The sequence below is a fragment of the Jaculus jaculus genome, chromosome 18 (assembly GCF_020740685.1).
Source record: "Jaculus jaculus isolate mJacJac1 chromosome 18, mJacJac1.mat.Y.cur, whole genome shotgun sequence".
In the NCBI taxonomy this organism is placed as follows: domain Eukaryota; kingdom Metazoa; phylum Chordata; class Mammalia; order Rodentia; family Dipodidae; genus Jaculus; species Jaculus jaculus.
In genome coordinates this window covers 58,098,752-58,117,123 of record NC_059119.1, presented here as the reverse complement: position 1 = coordinate 58,117,123, position 18,372 = coordinate 58,098,752, and the positions used below count along the sequence as shown (strand labels likewise).

Below are 18,372 nucleotides of genomic sequence, written 5' to 3'. Positions count from 1 at the left end.
TGTAAGGGTGTCATCTAGTGTCCACATCAGAGGTATCCTGGAGGCAATTCATCCTATCCGAAATGAAGGGCTGCCAGGCATGGTGGTGCATGCTTTTAATCCCAGCGCTTTGGAGGCAGAGGTAGGAGGATCACCATGAGTTCAAGGCCACCCTGAGACTACATAGTGAATTCCAGGTCAGCCTGAGCTAGCGTGAGACCCTACCTCAAAAAAAAAAAAGTAAAATGAAGGGCTAGAGAGATGGCTCAGCAGTTAAGGCACTTGCCTGCAAAGCCTAATGACCCAGATTTGATTCCCCAGGACCCACATAGCAAAGCCAGATACACAGTGTGGGGCATGCGTGTAAGCTCATTTGTGCCTGTGAAATGAGACAGAAGAGGAGCGCAGGGGAACCTTGGGCCAGGACGAGCCAATCCTGGCCCTGGTCGTCCAGCAGGGGGTGCGGCAAATCCAGACAACACGCAGCATGGTCTCTGCGGGTCCCCCAGTCAGACAGGCCCAGACAGTGGGGTTTCTGTGCTTCCCCCATGACCCAGCACCCCAGCATGGGTGATGGCTCATGGACACCGCATCTCTGCAGCTCGCTGCCCAAGTCATAGGCAACACAGGCCAATTGACAGACTCCCCACAAGCAGTTGTAACCTTGATATAACCTTAGGGAGGAGTCGTCCCAACTTTTCCCAGCCTTGTTGACCACCCGAATCTCTTGAGCTACACTCTCCACTCAGGAGAGGATGGTGCAGTTCAGGGAAAATTGCTACACAACCCTGGACAGGGTTTTCGCCTTACCAAGCCGTTCAATCTTCTTATAACCTTGGTGAGTGGTGCTGTGACCTTTCAAGTTTCAGCTCTCTTAAGACTTGACTTCCTGATTCTCTGAGCTTCCCTCCTCTCTTCCCTCCTCTTTCAATTTGGAGTAATTTACTAGACATGTACTAAGTATTTTGTTTGTCTGCTGAAATAGAAAACTACTATACATATCTCCATAACAAATTAGTGTTAGTTGAACTTAACAAATATAGTAAAGTCTTCTGATAAGCCTTTTCTATGACCCAAATCTAACACATTACATGCTGTTAAGCTTTACAGCCTAAAGTGTTCTATTTACATCATTGTTTTTCTGTCTCTATGCCTATTCTTCTATGCAAAAGCTTTATGTCAATTTACTTTTTAAGCTGTTTAAGACCAAACCAAATTTATTCCTTCAGCACATTTGAAACAATCCCTTAAAGACCTCTTTTCCTTGGCTATGTTTCCAATCTAGGCTTAACTATAATATTTCATGCTGTATGCTTCTGAAAAAATTCAATATTCAAGAATAAAGTAATCCAGAGCTTTACTTCATCACAGTCTTTTTATGTCCCAGGGCTGTCCCAACTCAATGACCCAGTTTTTATTGTCACATCTCACTGTGTGTTGCTGACTGTGACCAGCTTGCCTAATGCTTTCCTCGTCCCTTATCAGTTTTCCTTCAATTCAGATATCTATTTAAAAATGGTTTTGCCCTTCTGTAGGCTGTTTTTAAATTTTTATTTCTTATTTTTGGCTTCCCGGGATACTCAGTATTCCTATGGCAGGTACTCAACAATACAAAGACTAACAGACAACTAAAGTCCACAGGTCAGCTCTTATCAAAATTTTCATTGTATTATTTTTAGAATTACCAACAGTGAAAAGTGGATACTGCCATTTGACAATGGAAGGAAAAAGTTTCAGAAGTGAATTTGAAAGGAAGAAGCAGACAGACATCTCCCACAAGGAGTAGGGTTTTGTTCAGAGGTTACAGAGGGACACCTCAAATTTCAGCAGTCCTGAGACTGGAAATGTAAGGTGTGTTGGTAGATTATTGCTGGAGGCTTTTATCTAGCAAGGAGGGTGGATGGAGGGGAAAGTGAGGGCATGCAGGCTGCAAGCTGGAATGACAAGTCAGCAAGTAGTTTCTTGTGGCCTAAGACAGAGGGAGCGGCTGCTTATCTCCGGGCGGACTTGGACTGGCGGCTCAAGGGTTGTCTGCAAGTCTGCAACTTCTGGACAAGTCCCCTGGCGTTTGTCTGGGGTCTGCTTACTGACTCCTTCATTTGCAGACTCCTTTTATGTATGGAAAGGGGGTTATGGGCGCTCTGGCTACTTCCAGCTGACAAGTGGTATCGTGGTGGGGGCCTGGCATCTGGGGTGACTGGAGGAGCAGCATCATTTTCACTGCATCCTGAAGAGTGGACTGAGAGATAGCATTAAGATGTTCCAGAAGAAACCTCCTGCGTGTAGACCGCTGACAGAAAGCTGGAAGAAGCAATTCTGCATGCAGTTCAATGGGAGAAAGAGATGCCACCAGTGAAGATACCCAACAGTGGACACTGCAAGCCTTATAATTGGCTAGCCAGGCCAAATGAGCCAACGGGTGAAATAGTGGCACATCTGTCATGGTGGAAACCAACTGCCTTCCACTTGGACTGAAGGCCCATTCCATGGGAGGGAATGCATCCCTGATACTGAAAACTTAAAACAGGGGTAGTCATGAGCCCTAGGGGTGTAACATCTGCTGATGTCTGGCTAAATGTATATACTATGCTTATCAAACTGCCCAGTAAGCACTTCTCTTAATATTTATACCCTTATATTAATGCTACTCTCACTTTGGGTAGAGAATCTTCTCTTTTCAGATGGCAGTGACCCTGGGATGACTCAGAAGGTATCATAGTGCTGGAAAGAAGTGACTGGAATACTGAGTAACACCTCAATCACACCTTCCAAGATTCAGGGTCTAATGCGGAAGAGGTGGCAGAAAGAATTTAAGAGCCAAAGGAATGGTAGGACTCCTTACAACATGCTCCCTCCACACATAAAATGGCCTGGATATCCATGACCTCACAGTGCCTGACACTACCTACACAAGACTACAAGACTGTCATAAGAGGAGGAAAAGAGCATGGCATCAAAATAAAAGAGAAACTGATTGAGATGCAGAAAGGATATGATAGAAAATGGAATTTCAAAGGGGAAAGTGGGGGGAGGGAGGGTATTACCATGGGATATTTTTTATAATCATGGAAAATGTTAATAAAAATTGAGGGAAAAAAAGATGTTCAGGAAGAAATTTCTATTAAAAAAATTGAAATACAACGTGTGGTTGTTTGGATGTTCCCCCAATAGATCAGGAGTTTTATTCAAGCTTATAAGTTGGTATCACTGTGGGTGGATCCTAGGGTTCAGCCCTAAGGTGTTGGGGGTGGATCTGGAATTCCAGTCAAAGGTATAAGGAGTACTTGAACTCTTCCTGGAGTTCCTGGAGTGTGTTTGCTTATGGTGCTTGCTTTTGGTGGTGGGTTTCCTCTCTTGCCATTATGGAATTTCACCTGGATCTATAGGCTTCAAATAAATCCTGTCCCTCCCATAAACTATGTCTGGTCTGGTTCATCCCAGCAACATGAAGTTGACTGCAATGAAATTGGTACCAGATGTGGGGTATTGCCACATAATGAATCTGACCATGTGGATTTTGATCTTTTGGAACTTTTGTTTTGGAGAAATGGACATGGACTTGGTACTTGCAACTGAAGATGCCTTCCAGAGCAGTAAACCAAGTTTCATGAATTATTCTGGTGAGAGTTTTAGAATGCAAAGTGCAGGGAGAAATTATATTTGGAGGCTTGGCTTATGAACTTTCAAATGGGAAGGAAAGACCACAGGGAATTTTGTTGAATCTGGGCTACTGCAATAAAGGCTGGCTGCATTCTATTGCTTATGTCCAGAGAGTTTGATTAAGGTTAAGTTTGTAATGGACTGATGTACTTGGGCTAAAGATGTGGAACTGGCAGATATAAAATTTACTGGCACAGAGAATAGCTTTAGGCTACTGAAGGATGTCCTTAGGCTTCACAGACGAAGGACAGAAGTAAGAGCCCTACATGCAGCGGCTACCAAGTCCGAGTCTGAAATGTCCCCCACGTGCTTGCACTCACGCACGTGTTTTAAATTTAGACACACCAAGAATAGCAATTTTAGAACACAAGAAGTTTCAAGAATGTAAAAAGGAAGCCGCCCCAGGTCTGCTACTTAGTTATTTTCAGAAATTCTTTGAGAAGATTTAGTTTGGCCCCTGCTGTCTTGAGACTCATTTGACTAGAGGCTTATCTTGGGGGAGGGGGGAATTAGTGCTGGAGAAGGGCGCTCACCCCGATTCCTGCCCAGAGCGTCGCAAATAGGCCAGATGCCGCTGTTAGGTTCTAGGAAGCCCCGATACCAAGGAATGTTTGGCCATTCAAGGTGATGGAAGATCAGCCCTTATGTCCAGCTCCTGGATAAGTTGTTAGAGTTTCTTCCAACCCACTAACAAAGGAGGTTCTTATGAAAGCATGCATGTTCTGGGGTCATATTCCCTGACACCTCTGTTAAGACCCGTCACCTCCAGTCATCCATAGTGGGCTGTAGGAATGTTTGCCTTTCTCTTCAGGGTACAGGAAATGCTCATATAGACAAGTGTCCAGTGAAACTCCTGATACAGCCAACGGATTTTCAGCTCATATAGATAAGTGTCCAGTGAAACTCCTGATACAGCCATCAGATTTTCAGCTCGTATAGACAAGTGTCCAGTGAAACTCCTGATACAGCCATCAGATTTTCAGCTCGTATAGACAAGTGTCCAGTGGGATTCCCGATACAGCCATCGGATTTTCAGCTCGTATAGACAAGTGTCCAGTGGGATTCCCGATACAGCCATCGGATTTTCAGCTCGTATAGACAAGTGTCCAGTGGGACTCCTGATACAGCCATCGGATTTTCAGCTCATATAGACAAGACAAGAGTCTAATGGTACTCTTGATACCGCCATCAGATTTACAGCCTCCATCAAGCAACATCACGGACACAGACTTGTAGACCGACCCACAAAATAACATATAAATACAAATATTGATTCGGGGTCCACTTAGCCAAGTCCTCTTATATAAGACTAGTCAGATTTTCTCCTGAGATGACACCAAGATGATAGACTCAGTATTTCCCACGTTTTCACAAATTATTCCACAGCTCTCAAGCATCCTTGCTTCTCTGTGCACCTTAGATCTCTTCTCTGCTTGTTAATAAAATAAAAATACTGAATTTGAGTTTCTCTAACACACTGGCAGATGTCCAAATAGTTCAACAGAACTCCATTTGGCTCAAAAGAGCCCCAAAGACAAGGCCTGTCAGACAAACGTTAGTGAACCCAAAAGGTTCAAAAGAACCCCCAATAAACCAGAACAGCCCCAAAGACAAGAACTCAGACTTAATGTCAGACAAGTTGCTGATATTTAAATTAGCTCAAAAAGAACCCAAATGCTGGATGTGGTGGCGCACACCTTTAATTCTAGCACTTGGGAGGCAGAAGTAGGAGGATCGCCGTGAATTCGAGGCCAACCTGAGACTACATAGTGAATTCCAGGTCAGCCTGGGCTAGAAAGAGACCCTATCTTGAAAAACAAAACCAAACAAAAAAGAACCCAAATGGCTCAAAAGAACCTTAAAACCGACCAGGAAAAGGAAGAGAAGGGCCTGAGGTGCATTGATTGTGACCAACATAGGAATGGTCAGATTTGGGTGCACCTGTAAATTCTGAATTTTTATTTCTCTGCCTTTATCAAACAGCCAATTGCCTATTGAAATGGAATAAGAGTGATCCCTTGATGGGAGAGGTGGCTCAGTGGGTGAGTAAAGTGTTTACTATGCAAGCATGAGAACCTGAGTTCAGATTCCTGGTCCCATTGTAAAATGAAGGCACAGTGGTGCACGATTTTGACCCCAGCAGTGGAGAGGTGGGTCTCACTGGCTACCTAGTCTAGACGAATCAGTGAGTTCCAGGTTCAGTGGGAGACCACATCTCACATAATAAAGTGGACAGCAATAGAGGAAGTCTGTGCAGCGATTTCCTCCGAATTAAAACATTCCCTCCTGCATGGAGGATCTGGAAGTAGTTAACTCTGAGGTCTTACAGAGTTCCTGGAAGGAGAGTCCCATTGCTAGGGAGAGCAACTCTGACCCGCAGAGCTACTGGCAAGTTGTGCATTGAGCTCCAGGGACAGTTTTCCCCCATGCCAGTGTGAGTGTTGTTTGATCTGTTGTCTATCTCAAGTGAGCAGAAATATATTCCCTGGAAAAGTCATGTGACACTCCTCTACCTCAATTGCATATACTGACATTGGAAAATAGGCATACTCGAACAGAGAATATTGGTTCTGCCTTATAAGAAAATGGGGCACATATTTAAATGAACAACTTGGTCACGATCTCAGCAAATATTTTTGTTTCTTTTTAAAAAAATATTTTACTTTTATTCATTATTTTTTCATTCATTATTTTATTCATTATTTGAGACAGAGAGACAGAGAGAGAGAGAGAGAGAGAAATGGGCATGCCAGGGCCTCCTACCAATGCAAATGAACTCCAGATGCATGTGCCACCTTGTGTATCTGGCTTACATGTGCCCTAGGGAATTGAACCTGGATCCTTTGGCTTTGCAGGCAAGTGCCTTAACCACTAAGCCATCCTTCCAGCCCCCAAATATTTTTCTTTCTTTTTCCCTACCTAAGTGAATCTGCACTTTTAAGCAATGTGCTTGTTGAAACACAACGGAACATTATATTGAACTGTGTTGAACATTTTAATACGTCAAATCCATTTTCTCAAAAATTGTACCATCTTAAAAATTTTACAATGGGAAGATGGCTCAGCGGATAAAGTGCTCACCACCCAAGCTGGAGTACCCAGCGTTAATGCCTACGCCCCATATGAAAAGCCAGAAGCCACAGTGGGCTTCTATCATCCCAGCACACTGACACTGTGGGGAAGTGGGAGGTGAAGACGGGAGCTTCCCCAAGACATGTGGGAGCGCAGGAAAGACCACCAGCCCGAGAACACAGCCTCACAGACCCTGCCTCAGATGAGGACAGGTGAGGAGCAACCCCAAAGCTGTTCTCTGACCTCCTCGTGTGCACCAGGACACATACCTGCTCACATTCACATGTATACCAACACGCACAAATAAATCATTTTTAAAAAAAATTTAAATTGTGGGCTGGAGAGATGGCTTAGCGGTTAAGCGCTTGCCTATGAAGCCTAAGGACCTCGGTTCGAGGCTCGGTTCCCCAGGTCCCACATTAGCCAGATGCACAAGGGGGTGCACGCGTCTGGAGTTCGTTTGCAGAGGCTGGAAGCCCTGGCGCGCCCATTCTCTCTCTCTCCCTTTATCTATCTTTCTCTCTTTGTCTGTTGCTCTCAAATAAATAAATAAAAAATTTTAAAAAAAATTTAAATTGTGATAACGATTACCACTGTAGCTTTAATCTCTTAATCCTAAAGTAAAATTTAAGCTTGCGGCTCTGCTATTGGAAATAGAACTCTAGAGATAATCTTGAAGTAAAAACATCTATCTTGATCATCCACTTAATTTATCTGCATTGTATATTTAGTTTTTATATACACCTACTGTATAATACACATACTCATAATATGCTTTTTCTTAAGATCAAATAAATGTTCCTGAGGATTGTAGTAGTCAGGCAGACATTAAAGGAAAAAAAAAAAAACTTTAGAAAGTATAATATCAAGTGCTTGACCATAAACCATGATGATCAAGACTCTTTATGGCAAATCTTCAGTTAAGAAGAAGAATGTATCTAAGGAAAAGAAATATTCAAAAAGATTACACATATCGTGCAGTATTATGAGTAAAGATTATAAAATTTCTTTACTGTTTCTTGTTTATAAAGGATACTCTTACTGTGGAAACACCATTTATTATATTTAAATAGCTAGGTTTTCTGTTTGCTTTCAATGCTCTACTTTAGAATGAAGCTGAGACTTAAATCTTACTAGTTCTATTGTTATACAATGATGTCTGGTGACAAGATGTGATTCATCTGTAAGTGGAACTGTGTGATTCAAGCTTTTCAAATGTTCTTTTGTTTTTTAAATAACAAAACTTTTAGAAAGTCCCATCTGTGTAATGGGCAATATGTAAATAAATAAATAAAATATTTCATCTTTATTTTCAAAAAATGTGGCTTATCACAATTGCCCCTCCATATGATTTAAGATCCATATGAAGGGGAACAGGACGGATATATCAGGGCTTGGTCAGGACCATTAAGGGAAAAGCTGCTTCCTCTTTACCAAAAGAGCTAACTCCATGTTCCTACCTGAATGGAAATGGAGAATATTCCCTTTCTTAAGAGGTATTCCAATGGAGCCTGCCACTAACTCACCTGGTTAAGGGACCACTCCTCACCTAAAGACGTGCCAAGGAGGTGGGGCACCGTTCATGGGAGAAAGCGCTCAAACCCGGCGCTGCTCTCAAATCTTCACTGGTGAGCCTGTCTGCTTCTCTGAGCTCTAACTCAGTGTAACTTCTCTTTCTTTCTTTCTTTTCCTTTCTTCTCTCTGGATGCCGGCTGAGATCCTAAGAATGCTTGCTCTAACGCTTTGGGGCCTTTCCCACCTTCTTCCTTATTAAATCCCCTTTGCCTGAAGCCTTATCATCTGTTTACCTCCTTTCTCATGGTTGTGAACCACCACTGAGCAACGTTAAAACCTGCAGCAGAATTGCCTGTTTCTATCCGGGAAGTAAATGTGGACAAAATGCAAGTCTCAGAGAAATGCTCAAAGATCATCCTATTCTGCATTTAAGATTGTCACAGTACACCTGATGTATGGTTTGGTATAGGAAAGAACTCTCTGGATGAAGTTTGTATGTAGAATAAGACTTTAGTCAGGTACAATCAGAAGCATGACGTTAAGAATAGGTTTAAAAGAGCTATAAGAATTAATAAGGCAGATCATGGAAATCATAAGATATGCATAAATTACAGTAAAAGGAAACTGAAAAAACACTTTATGTAGCTACAACTTTTCCTTCACTAATATATGTCATTTCTGAAGGTATGTTTCCTTATAGAAAAAAAGAAAACCGGAGGGAAAATAGTGTCCCTTAAAACAATCCAAATAGCTGGGCATGGTAATACATGCCTTTAGTCTCAGAACTTGGGAGGCAGAGGTAGGAGGATCACTGTGAGTTCGAGGCCACCCTTAGACTACATAGTGAATTCCAGGTCAGCCTGGGCTAGAGTGAGACCCTGCCTTGGAAAAACAAACAAACAAAAAAGATATTAAAGATAATGTATGGAAGGCTGGAGAGACGGCTCAGCAGTTAAGAACTTTGCCTTCAAACTCTGTGGACCCAGGTTTGACTTCCCAGAACCCATGTAAGCCAGATGAATGAGGTGGCACATGCGTCTGCAGCTTGTTTCCAGTGGCTAGAGGCCTTGGTGCGGCCTTTCTCTATCTGCCTTTCTCTCTCTCAAATAAATATTTTAGGGCTGGAGAGATGGCTTAGTGGTTAAGCACTTGCCTGTGAAACCTAAGGACCTTGGTTTGAGGCTCAATTCCCCAGGACCCATGTACAGATGCTCAAGGCGGCGCATGCATCTGGAGTTCATTTGCAGTGGCTGGAGGCCTGATGAACCCATTCTCTCTATCTGCCTCTTTCTGTCTGTCACTCTCAAATAAATAAACAAAATTTTTAAAAATGCATAGATCTATCTAAGCATATTTGTTCTTAACCAAATCTCCTTAAGTATATTAGTTAGGGTTCTGTATGGAACAGAACCCATAGACGAATTGTATTAAAGGGGAATGCATTAGATTAGTTTATAGGAGTCCAACAATAGCAGTCTGCAGGCTCAAGAGTCAAGTAACCCCATAGCTGCTCAGTCCACGAGGCTGGACGCCTCGGCAGTCCCCCATCCAGCACTGGAGGCCTGGAGGCTTCCGGGGGAGCTGCTGGTCTTCAGTCCAGGATGGAAGGCAGCAAGCAGCTCTGGCAGTGGGGGATGGGGGGTCGGGGGGGGGGGGCCGGGGAAGGGATTCTTGTCTCCATGGCATCCTTAGATAAAGCCCCTCTCCGAGAGGGGCCACCCACTCTGGAGGGGGGTTCGACCTGGGGGAAGGACTTCTTCCTTCAGTCAGTCCTTCCTGGAAGCAACCTCGGAGACCACTCAAGGAATGTCTGTGAATTCCTCTGTAGATCAAGCTGACAACAAACTTCACCACCACAGTAGGGTCCTACTCCGTAGGGAAATGTGTTCCTTGAGGATCATGAGCAGAGAGCTCCTTCGGCCACCTTAGGTCTCATTGGTAACAGGCACCTTGGTTTTCAAATCAAGCCTCGTGAGAATTTAAGGGATACGTAGCAGTTCTTCAGTGGATAGTGACCTTGTAGATGAGATCACAAGGGTTAATTTATTGGGCCTTATAATACCTGCTATAGAGACGGCTCCCTCATATTTTCTTTCCTTCCTTCACTTCCAACTCTGTAATTAAAATGAACCCATAGCCCAAAAGAATTGTACAACTATAATCTGTTGCTGGTACTTTAACACAGAGTACATAGTTTATAGTTTAAAAAAAAAAAGAAAAAAGAAAGTAACACATTTTGCACACAACCACAAATACTGAACATGGTTTTATGAAAGTTGTATTTTATAACAAAAATATTCTAAACACAATACATGATATTCCACTTGCCTTTTTTTTTTTATCTTACTATAACAACTGACAAAGATTTAGAATACTAGTACCCATGAAAATTTGATTTATTGCCCGGCATAGTGGCGCACACCTTTAATCCCAGCACTCGAGAGGCAGAGGTAGGAGGATCGCCGTGAGTTCGAGGCCACCCTGAGACTACATAGTGAGTTCCAGGTCAGCCTGGGCTACAGTGAGACCCTGCATCAGGGGAAAAAAAATTATTTCTTGGTTTATAATACACAAGCATACTGACTAGGAGGCATTTTCATATGTTCCAAGAAACATGGCCAGCTGAATAGCTAAGATACAGATAACAGACAACTTTAAATGAAAAGTACACGATTCTAGTTATAGATCCTAACCAAAAATATTACAGAAAAATAGGTGAGCTACAACCAACAATAGATAGACTTGTAAATAAGTAAAAAGCTGCCAGGTATGGTAGCACACGCCTTTAATCCCAGCTCTTGGGAGGCAGAGGTAGGAGGATCACTGTGAGTTCGAGGCCAGCCTGAGTCTACATTAGTGAATTCTAGGCCAGCCTGGGCTGGAGTAAGACCCTAACTCAAAAACAAAATTTAAAAAAAATAAAGCAAAAGGTAAAAAAACATAAGAAATAAACATCAGGTGGACAACATCTAGGTTGCAAGTTCAATACACTACTTTGATGTACTGCATGAAGTCATTGTTGCTTCCAACTGGAAAAGCCATGTTTGCATGCTTGGTCTCAGATATTCTGTAATGCTTCCAGTCTTCTAGAACCATCTTCAAGCTTTTCAGTCATTAGTACTCCTCAAATCTCTTCTACACATGGCCTCCTCCTTACATCCCCTCTATTTGCGGAAAGCCGGTCAAAATCCTGGAGGCGAAAATGCGCTGCCAACTGATTAACCATTTTCTTCAAGGTCAGAAATGCTGAAACGGCTTGGAAAGCAAGGAAGACCGTGAAGATGATATGTATTGCTTTTTCCAAAGGCAGATTTGTTAGTCCTTCATTAAGGAGCAGAAAAAGAATTAAAGGCAACTGAAGGAGAAGACTCAAAAGCCAAAACCCAGCCAACTCCGGGACCTGCAGTGCATAAGAGGAGGGAGATGAGTAAAATACAGTCTTTCTTAAAATTTATTTATGCAAACAAATACCTAACCTTACTTTGAGCCTACAGAGTGGGCTCTGTGAATAATTCAAAAAGATAATGACATGGTCCTTGTCCTTACAGAACCATCTGGAGAACTGGAGAAAACTAAATATAATGCAATTACCACTTTAGTAAATAACAAAATGTCACAAGAAGCAAAAGGCTAGAAGAGGTGAAAGAAACATCTCAAGGTATACAGGCTTTTAGAGTTGTTCAAGGAAGAAAGGGAATAAAAATCCGTAAAGAAATGGCAAGAAATATAGTAAAATATGTTAGGGAGGGCCTAACGATGAAAGACCTAAAGAAAAAGAAATCACAGCATTATTCTAAGGCTTTAGAAACTGTTCGTGCTTAGGCAGGTCGATAATTCAGAAAACATGGGCTTGACAGAGAGAATGAATTTATAATATGCCCCTGTTTTCTTAGTAAGGACCCAAAAGGACAGATTTCAGTGCCGACGCTCTCCAAGGAGACAGAAAAAGTTATTAAGTGCTTACTGTGCTTAGGAACTTTAGATAAATGATGTTGCTTCCTCTCATAAACTTGCGAAGCACAGTCTTCATTTTATATTGAAAGAAACCAAAGCTCAAACGATTAAGCAGACAGAGTACAGTGACGTGAGGTCTCAGGAGGGAGCTAGACCTTTAACCCCGGGCCTGAGCTTCCAGCACTGCACACTGCTTCGCTGAAAGACTCACTGAACCTGCCGCAGAGCTGCGGGCAGGGAAGAGCCTACCTTCTCCTGTAGGTTGCCCACGTAGCCCAGGTACAAGCGAATGCCTTCAATCAGGGTCACTAGGACAATGACAGTGATCACAATGAACTTGTAGTAGTCAGGCAAGACCGAGTACTGAAAACAAGAGGGATACACGGGCCTCTGAAACGTCACGGGGAAGAGTGGCAAGGGCTTTTGACTGGCACTGCGGTGCTGCCCGCGGCGAGTGGAGATTTACCTTCATGTGAAGCATCGTGACGCAGCTCACCCACCACAGGGGGAAAAAGTAAGTGTTAAAGTAAAGTGACATCTGCAAACCCAGACTGGAGACCGTTTCATTATCTACAGAAGAAACAGAAGAGAAACAAACTTAATCCTGGTGGATGCCCCATAAACCTTTATGTTCCTGAGAAGTATAATGCTGTCTCCATAAAATTCTCAATCTCAGACCTTTATTTATTTACTAACTTGTTTGTACGTAATCATGGGCAGTACTACCGTTTACTTCACGTGCTGAACACTTGGGGATGTGTCTCACATTAATCACTGCTTGTTAGTGTAGTCTCCTGTCTTATTTTGCGCATTGCCTGTTTAGATTAAATAGGGTATTTCAGTTGGGGGTGCTGGTACACTCCTGTAATTCCAACATTTAGAGGCTGAGGGCAAGAGAATAGCAACTTTGAGGCCAGCCAGAATTACATATAAAACTTTCTCTCAAAAAAAGCTGGGCATGGTGGCGCACGCCTTTAATCCCAGCACCACGGAGGCAAAGGTAGGAAGACTGCCGTGAGTTCAAGGCCACCCTGAGACTACATAGTGAATTCCAGGTCAGCCTGAGCTAGAGTAAGACCCTACCTCAAAAAAACCAATCACATGGGTTTGGTTGACATGATAAGTAAAGAGGTGAACCTGTTTAGGATTAGCACTCATCATCATATTGAAAGCAGCATCGAGGTATTTCCTTACCAGGGTTAGGGGACTCAATATATATAGGTATAGATATAGATATAGATATAGATTTGTGTGTGTGTGTGTGTGTGTATATATATATATATACATATATATATGGAAAAGAGAGGGAAGTGGCAGGGCAGGGTAAGGGAGGGAGAATTTGGATGAAGGTACTGAGAAAGAGTACGGCAGGTGCCACTGGGGTGGATACCAGACTTTAAAACGACTTAATTAAGATATTTCTCCCCTTCTCTCTTGCTCGTGGGGAATGCAGTTGGTCGGCTCGGAAAGAGACAAAGCAAACCCATCAAACTGTCCGACCATGGTGGCGCCTGGCAGGAGCAGCAGCAGCACAGGACCTGGCGGACCTGGTGCCCACCCAGGAGGCTCTCCGGGCTTGCACGACGAACGCCCCAGGCCACGGTTGGCACCACCTCAGCGCAGAGACCCGACGGGCCTGGCACCGCCTCTCACCGCGCAGCCGGCGCCCGCCTGCGCGCACCGCATCCGCGAAGCCGACGCCGCCATTTTACATCAGGGCAGGCTCCCGGCCGGCCCCCCCCCCCCCCCCCCCCCGAGGCCCGCTGCGCACACCGCCACCGTGAAGCTGATGCCGCCATTTTACATCAGGGCAGACTTCCGGTCGGTCCCAGTGCGCAGCCCGCGCACACCTCCGCCGTGAAGCCGAGGCCGCCATTTTACGTCAGGGCAGGTCGCGGCCGAGTCCCCGAGGCCCGCACCCCGCGTTAGGTCCCCGGCCCCGGCCACTCACCGGGCGCCTCGCCGTACTCGGGCCCGGTCCGGCTGGAGTCACTGAACACGGTCCGGCTGAAGTCTCCCAGACGCTGACGAACGGGACCCGGGAGCTCCATGCCCGGGGCCGAGGGGACACCCTCCACCCCGGCCGGCGCCGCCTGCTGGGCGCGCGCAGCCGCCGTTCGTTCCCACGGCAACCGCGCGGCCCCGGATGCTCGGAGCCTGCGGCTGCTCGGCTTGGCAGGGTAGAGAATCCAGAATCTTCTACAGGGAGCCCCAGCCGGGGTGGACAAGGCAGATCCCCCAGGCCTTGAGCCCCGCGGTCTCAGTGAGGCCGGTCGCCGGCAACGACGCCACGCGCGCTTCGGCGCTTCTGCAAGGAAGCCGGGGACGAAGGCAGAACTTTGCAAGGACGGGTTGTGGGGCTGGACGGATGCCCCAGCGATTTAGGCGCCTGCTTACAAAGCCCAAGGACCTAGGTTCGATTCCCCAGTGCCCACATGAGCCAGCTGCACAAGGTGGCGCATGCATCTGAAGTTTGCTTGCAGCCGCTGGAGACCCTGATGCGCCCTCCCTCTCTCTCTTTCTTCTTTCTTTCTCTCTCTCAAATAAAGAAAAATAAAATCCCGAGTGCTGGGATTAAAGACCTGCACCACCACGCCCGGTTTATTTATTTATTTGTAATCAGAGAGAGGAGAGAGACAGAGTGAATGGGCACTCCAGGGCCTCCAGCTGCCGCAAATGGACTCTAGATGCATATGCCACTTGGTGCATCTGGCTTTTACATGGTTTCTGGGGAATCGGACCCTGGTGCTTGGGCTTTTCAGGCAAGTGCCTTAACTGCTGAGCTGTGGGTACTGGGGAGTTGCAAAACTCATCCAAGCGTTGAGGAAAGAGGCTCTTGAAAATCCAGTGCTACACGTGACATCTCTATCGTGCCCTCCAGGGCTCAGGAGAGAATGCAGAAGAGGAGGCAGGAAAAATAAAGGAGCGCGAGAGTGGGGCGGAGGAGGAGTACTTTGGGACACTGTCCTCCAGACATAAGAGGACTAATGCACTCAAGACCTCACAGTGGAGATCACTACCTCCATAAAACCTGCACGATACTGATCCAGTCCACACTTTGACTCAGAGGAGGAGGGGCAGCATGGGCAGAGAGGGTGGTGAGAATGAGCCATCAAGATAGCAGAGGAGCTGCTTCGAAAGAGCAGCAGGTTCACTGAAATTGGGGTGGGGAGGGAGGCCAGTGAGGGTAATGGAAGGGGCTTCTGATCAAATTATACTTTACTCATGTATTAAATTCTTAATAAAGACATACTGAGAATATAAGTGTCTCTGCTTTTATTTTATTTTATTTTTTAATGGGCGCACCAGGGCCTCCAGCCACTGCAAACGAACTCCAGACGCGTGCGCCCCCTTGTGCATCTGGCTAACGTGGGTCCTGGGGAATCCTGGGTCCTTCAGCCTTGCAGGCAAACGCCTTAAACGCTAAGCCATCCCTCCAGCCCTGTGTCTCTGCTTTTAATGAAATAATCCCAATTTTTAAGCTCCGCTTGAGCAAAATAATCATGGAAAGTTTATTTGATCTAGATGTTACTTTCAACATTCTCGGATGGAGGAAGGAGTGGGGATTTGAAGCGTTCACCCCAGGAGCTAGCTGAACAGGTTATGATGTTCATTCTGGACTACCAGGCCGTCATGGGAAGAACGTTCTTGGAAGCTGGGAGGGCAGGGTTCAGGTCCCCTAAAACTCAGTGTTATCACCGAACAGCTCTATGATTGATTCTAGACCTTGTTTTATACAGGAAGAACAAGGATATCCTACTATGGCGGTTACTGTGAAGAGTACATCATTAAATACGGCTCTCTATACATGGTGGGTATCATTTTGCACATTATTAAAACGGTATTTATAAAGAAGAAAGGGAAAAAAAAGAAGAAAGGGCTGGAAAGATAGATCAACAGTGAAGGCACTTGCCTGCAAAGCCTAACGACCGTGGTTCAATTCCCCAATACCCATGTAAAGCAAGGTGCGCAAAATGGCTCATGCATCTGGAGTTCTTTGCAGTGGCTAGAGGCCCTGGTGTACCCATTCTCCACCCCAACCCCTCCTGTCTGTATTTCTGTTTGCAAATAAACAAATAAAATATTTTTGTAAAAAAAAAAAAAAGAAGAAGAAGCACCTATTGTGAAGTTAAATAAGGCTAGTTTTAAATTTTCCCAATTCAGTTATACCTGCTAAGCAATATGCTTATTGCTTTCCTAGTAAAAACAGTGAACCAATTAAGTCAATCCATACATGTTAACCAAACTAATCAAAAGTTTCAATGAGGGTTGGAGAGATGGCTTAGCAGTTAAGGCATTTGACTGTGAAGCCAAAGGACCCAGGTTGGATTCCCCAGAACTCATGTAAGCCAGATGCACAAGGGGTACATACGTCTGGAGTTCATTTGCACTGGCTACAGGCCCTGTTGTGCCCATTCTTTCTCTGTCTGTCTCTCTTCTCTCTCTCTCTCTCTCTCTCTCTCTCTCTCTCTCTCTCTGCTTGCAAATGAATAAATAAAAATTTCAAAAAAAGTTTCAATGAATTATTTTAAATATTTTTTCCATAGCATTGTAAAAAGGTGTGAAATAGCATTTGGCTTATAATTATTTTATCAGGATCCTGAAGAAAGAAATTGATAGAATTATAGGTGTTTTCTTTCATTTTTATTATTCAAACTTCTTATAATGAATGAAGATTTAAATAAATTTAATGTAATACATTTTCATTAAGGACATAATATATATTTAATAATATTTTAAAATCTTATTGAAAATATATTAAGTGGGGTTTGGTGGTGCATGCCTTTAATTCCATAGCACTTGAGAGTCAGAGATAGCAGGATTGCCACGAGTTCAAGGCCAGCCTAGTGCTACAGAGTGAGCTCCAGGTCAGCCTGGCCTAGAGCAAGACCCTACCTCAAAAAAGTTAATTAATTAATTAAAAGGATGAGACAATGGTGATGTAAAAATAGGCTAGAATCCAGAAACTGAGAGGAAGGGGTTATGGTTTGCAAACAGTCTGTCCTTGCTTTTTCCACTGGTCCAAAGGGCTCACAAACTTTTCAAACACTGTTTTCTTAGTTGATGCTTAAGTTTGATAGGTGATCAGATTTGTGAAGTACTGAGATATACAGGAGAGAATCCATTTTCAGGGAATCAAGAAACTAGTATAATTTGGGTTTCCCATAATATGAGCTTCCTGCTTACTTAGAATGTAGACAGATCTATGGCATGTTTGTTTTAGCATCATAATCATGTGAGCAAGACTAATATTTAACTTGAAACAGCTGAGTTCCTACACCAACATTGATGTCTAGAGTACTTGCTGCTTCGTCAATAATTGTTGTGTATTCTACTGATGTTTCATTAGATTTATGATGTATTTTCCTAAAAATTTTTACATGAGTATAATTACTTATTTCTCCTTGATGAGAAGCCAAGATGTCTAGTAATATCTTACATGTCAACAAACTGATTTAGGGAGTTATTTGAATTGAACTCTTTGGCATAAGAAGGATAAAAATTCTCCCTATTGGATATTCAGTGAAAAGTTCAGAAGGAGCTGGAGTGATGGTTCAGCAGTTGGAGGTGCTTGCTTGCAAAGCCTGACTGCCTGGGTTCAATTCACCAGTATCCACGTAAAACCAGATGCACAAAGTGGCACATGAGTCTGGAGTTCATTTGTAGTGGCGAGAGGCCCAGGTACACCCATATTCTCTGTCTGCCTCTTTCTTTTTCTGTCTCAAATAAATACATAAAACTATGTAAAAGTTTAGAAATAATAACTTAAGTGAATATGTCATGTAGTTTATTGCTTTAAAATAAACTATGAACATGTGACTAAGAACACACAAATCTAAAAGATAAGTCATATATTTAGGTATAATATCTTCAGATATGATTCCACAGGGCCATCTACATTTTTTAAAATCTGACTCTAAATTACATAAAATCTAATCTTACAATCTTCCATCAAAGCTTTTGGAAATCTTTATACGATATATTCTATTCACAGCACTTTTCAAAGGTTTATTTAAAAAAAAGAGGATATGAATTACAGAGGGCAAAATCCCATGAAAGAAATTTTATACTGTATTAAGTGATATTTCAAGGCTGACTTTACTGTCAGGCCTCAAAGTCATCCCCATCGAGTATCTTTATTGGAAAAATGCTTTCTCTTTCAAAATGCTGTTTACATTCTAGTTTGGGGGG

At 43.7% G+C, this 18,372-nt stretch overlaps 1 protein-coding gene and 1 pseudogene across 2 annotated transcripts; one reads left to right on the top strand and one right to left on the bottom strand.

The window, feature by feature from the left end:
- Positions 1 to 10,488: 10,488 nt before the first annotated feature.
- Positions 10,489 to 14,271, bottom strand: Tmem17 (transmembrane protein 17). Of its 2 annotated transcripts, XM_004660096.2 has the most exons (4): positions 14,132 to 14,271; positions 12,647 to 12,750; positions 12,430 to 12,543; positions 10,489 to 11,626 (listed from the first exon to the last, which is right to left on the bottom strand). In XM_004660096.2, the coding sequence occupies exons 1-4, from the start codon at positions 14,229 to 14,231 to the stop codon at positions 11,351 to 11,353; spliced, it is 594 nt and encodes a 197-aa protein (XP_004660153.2). In that variant the 5' UTR covers positions 14,232 to 14,271; the 3' UTR covers positions 10,489 to 11,350. The 2 variants fall into 2 exon arrangements, with proteins under 2 accessions (XP_004660153.2, XP_044993467.1); XM_045137532.1 differs by lacking the exon at positions 12,430 to 12,543.
- LOC101607254 overlaps positions 14,230 to 18,372 on the top strand; it is an 89,719-nt pseudogene continuing 85,576 nt past the window's right edge.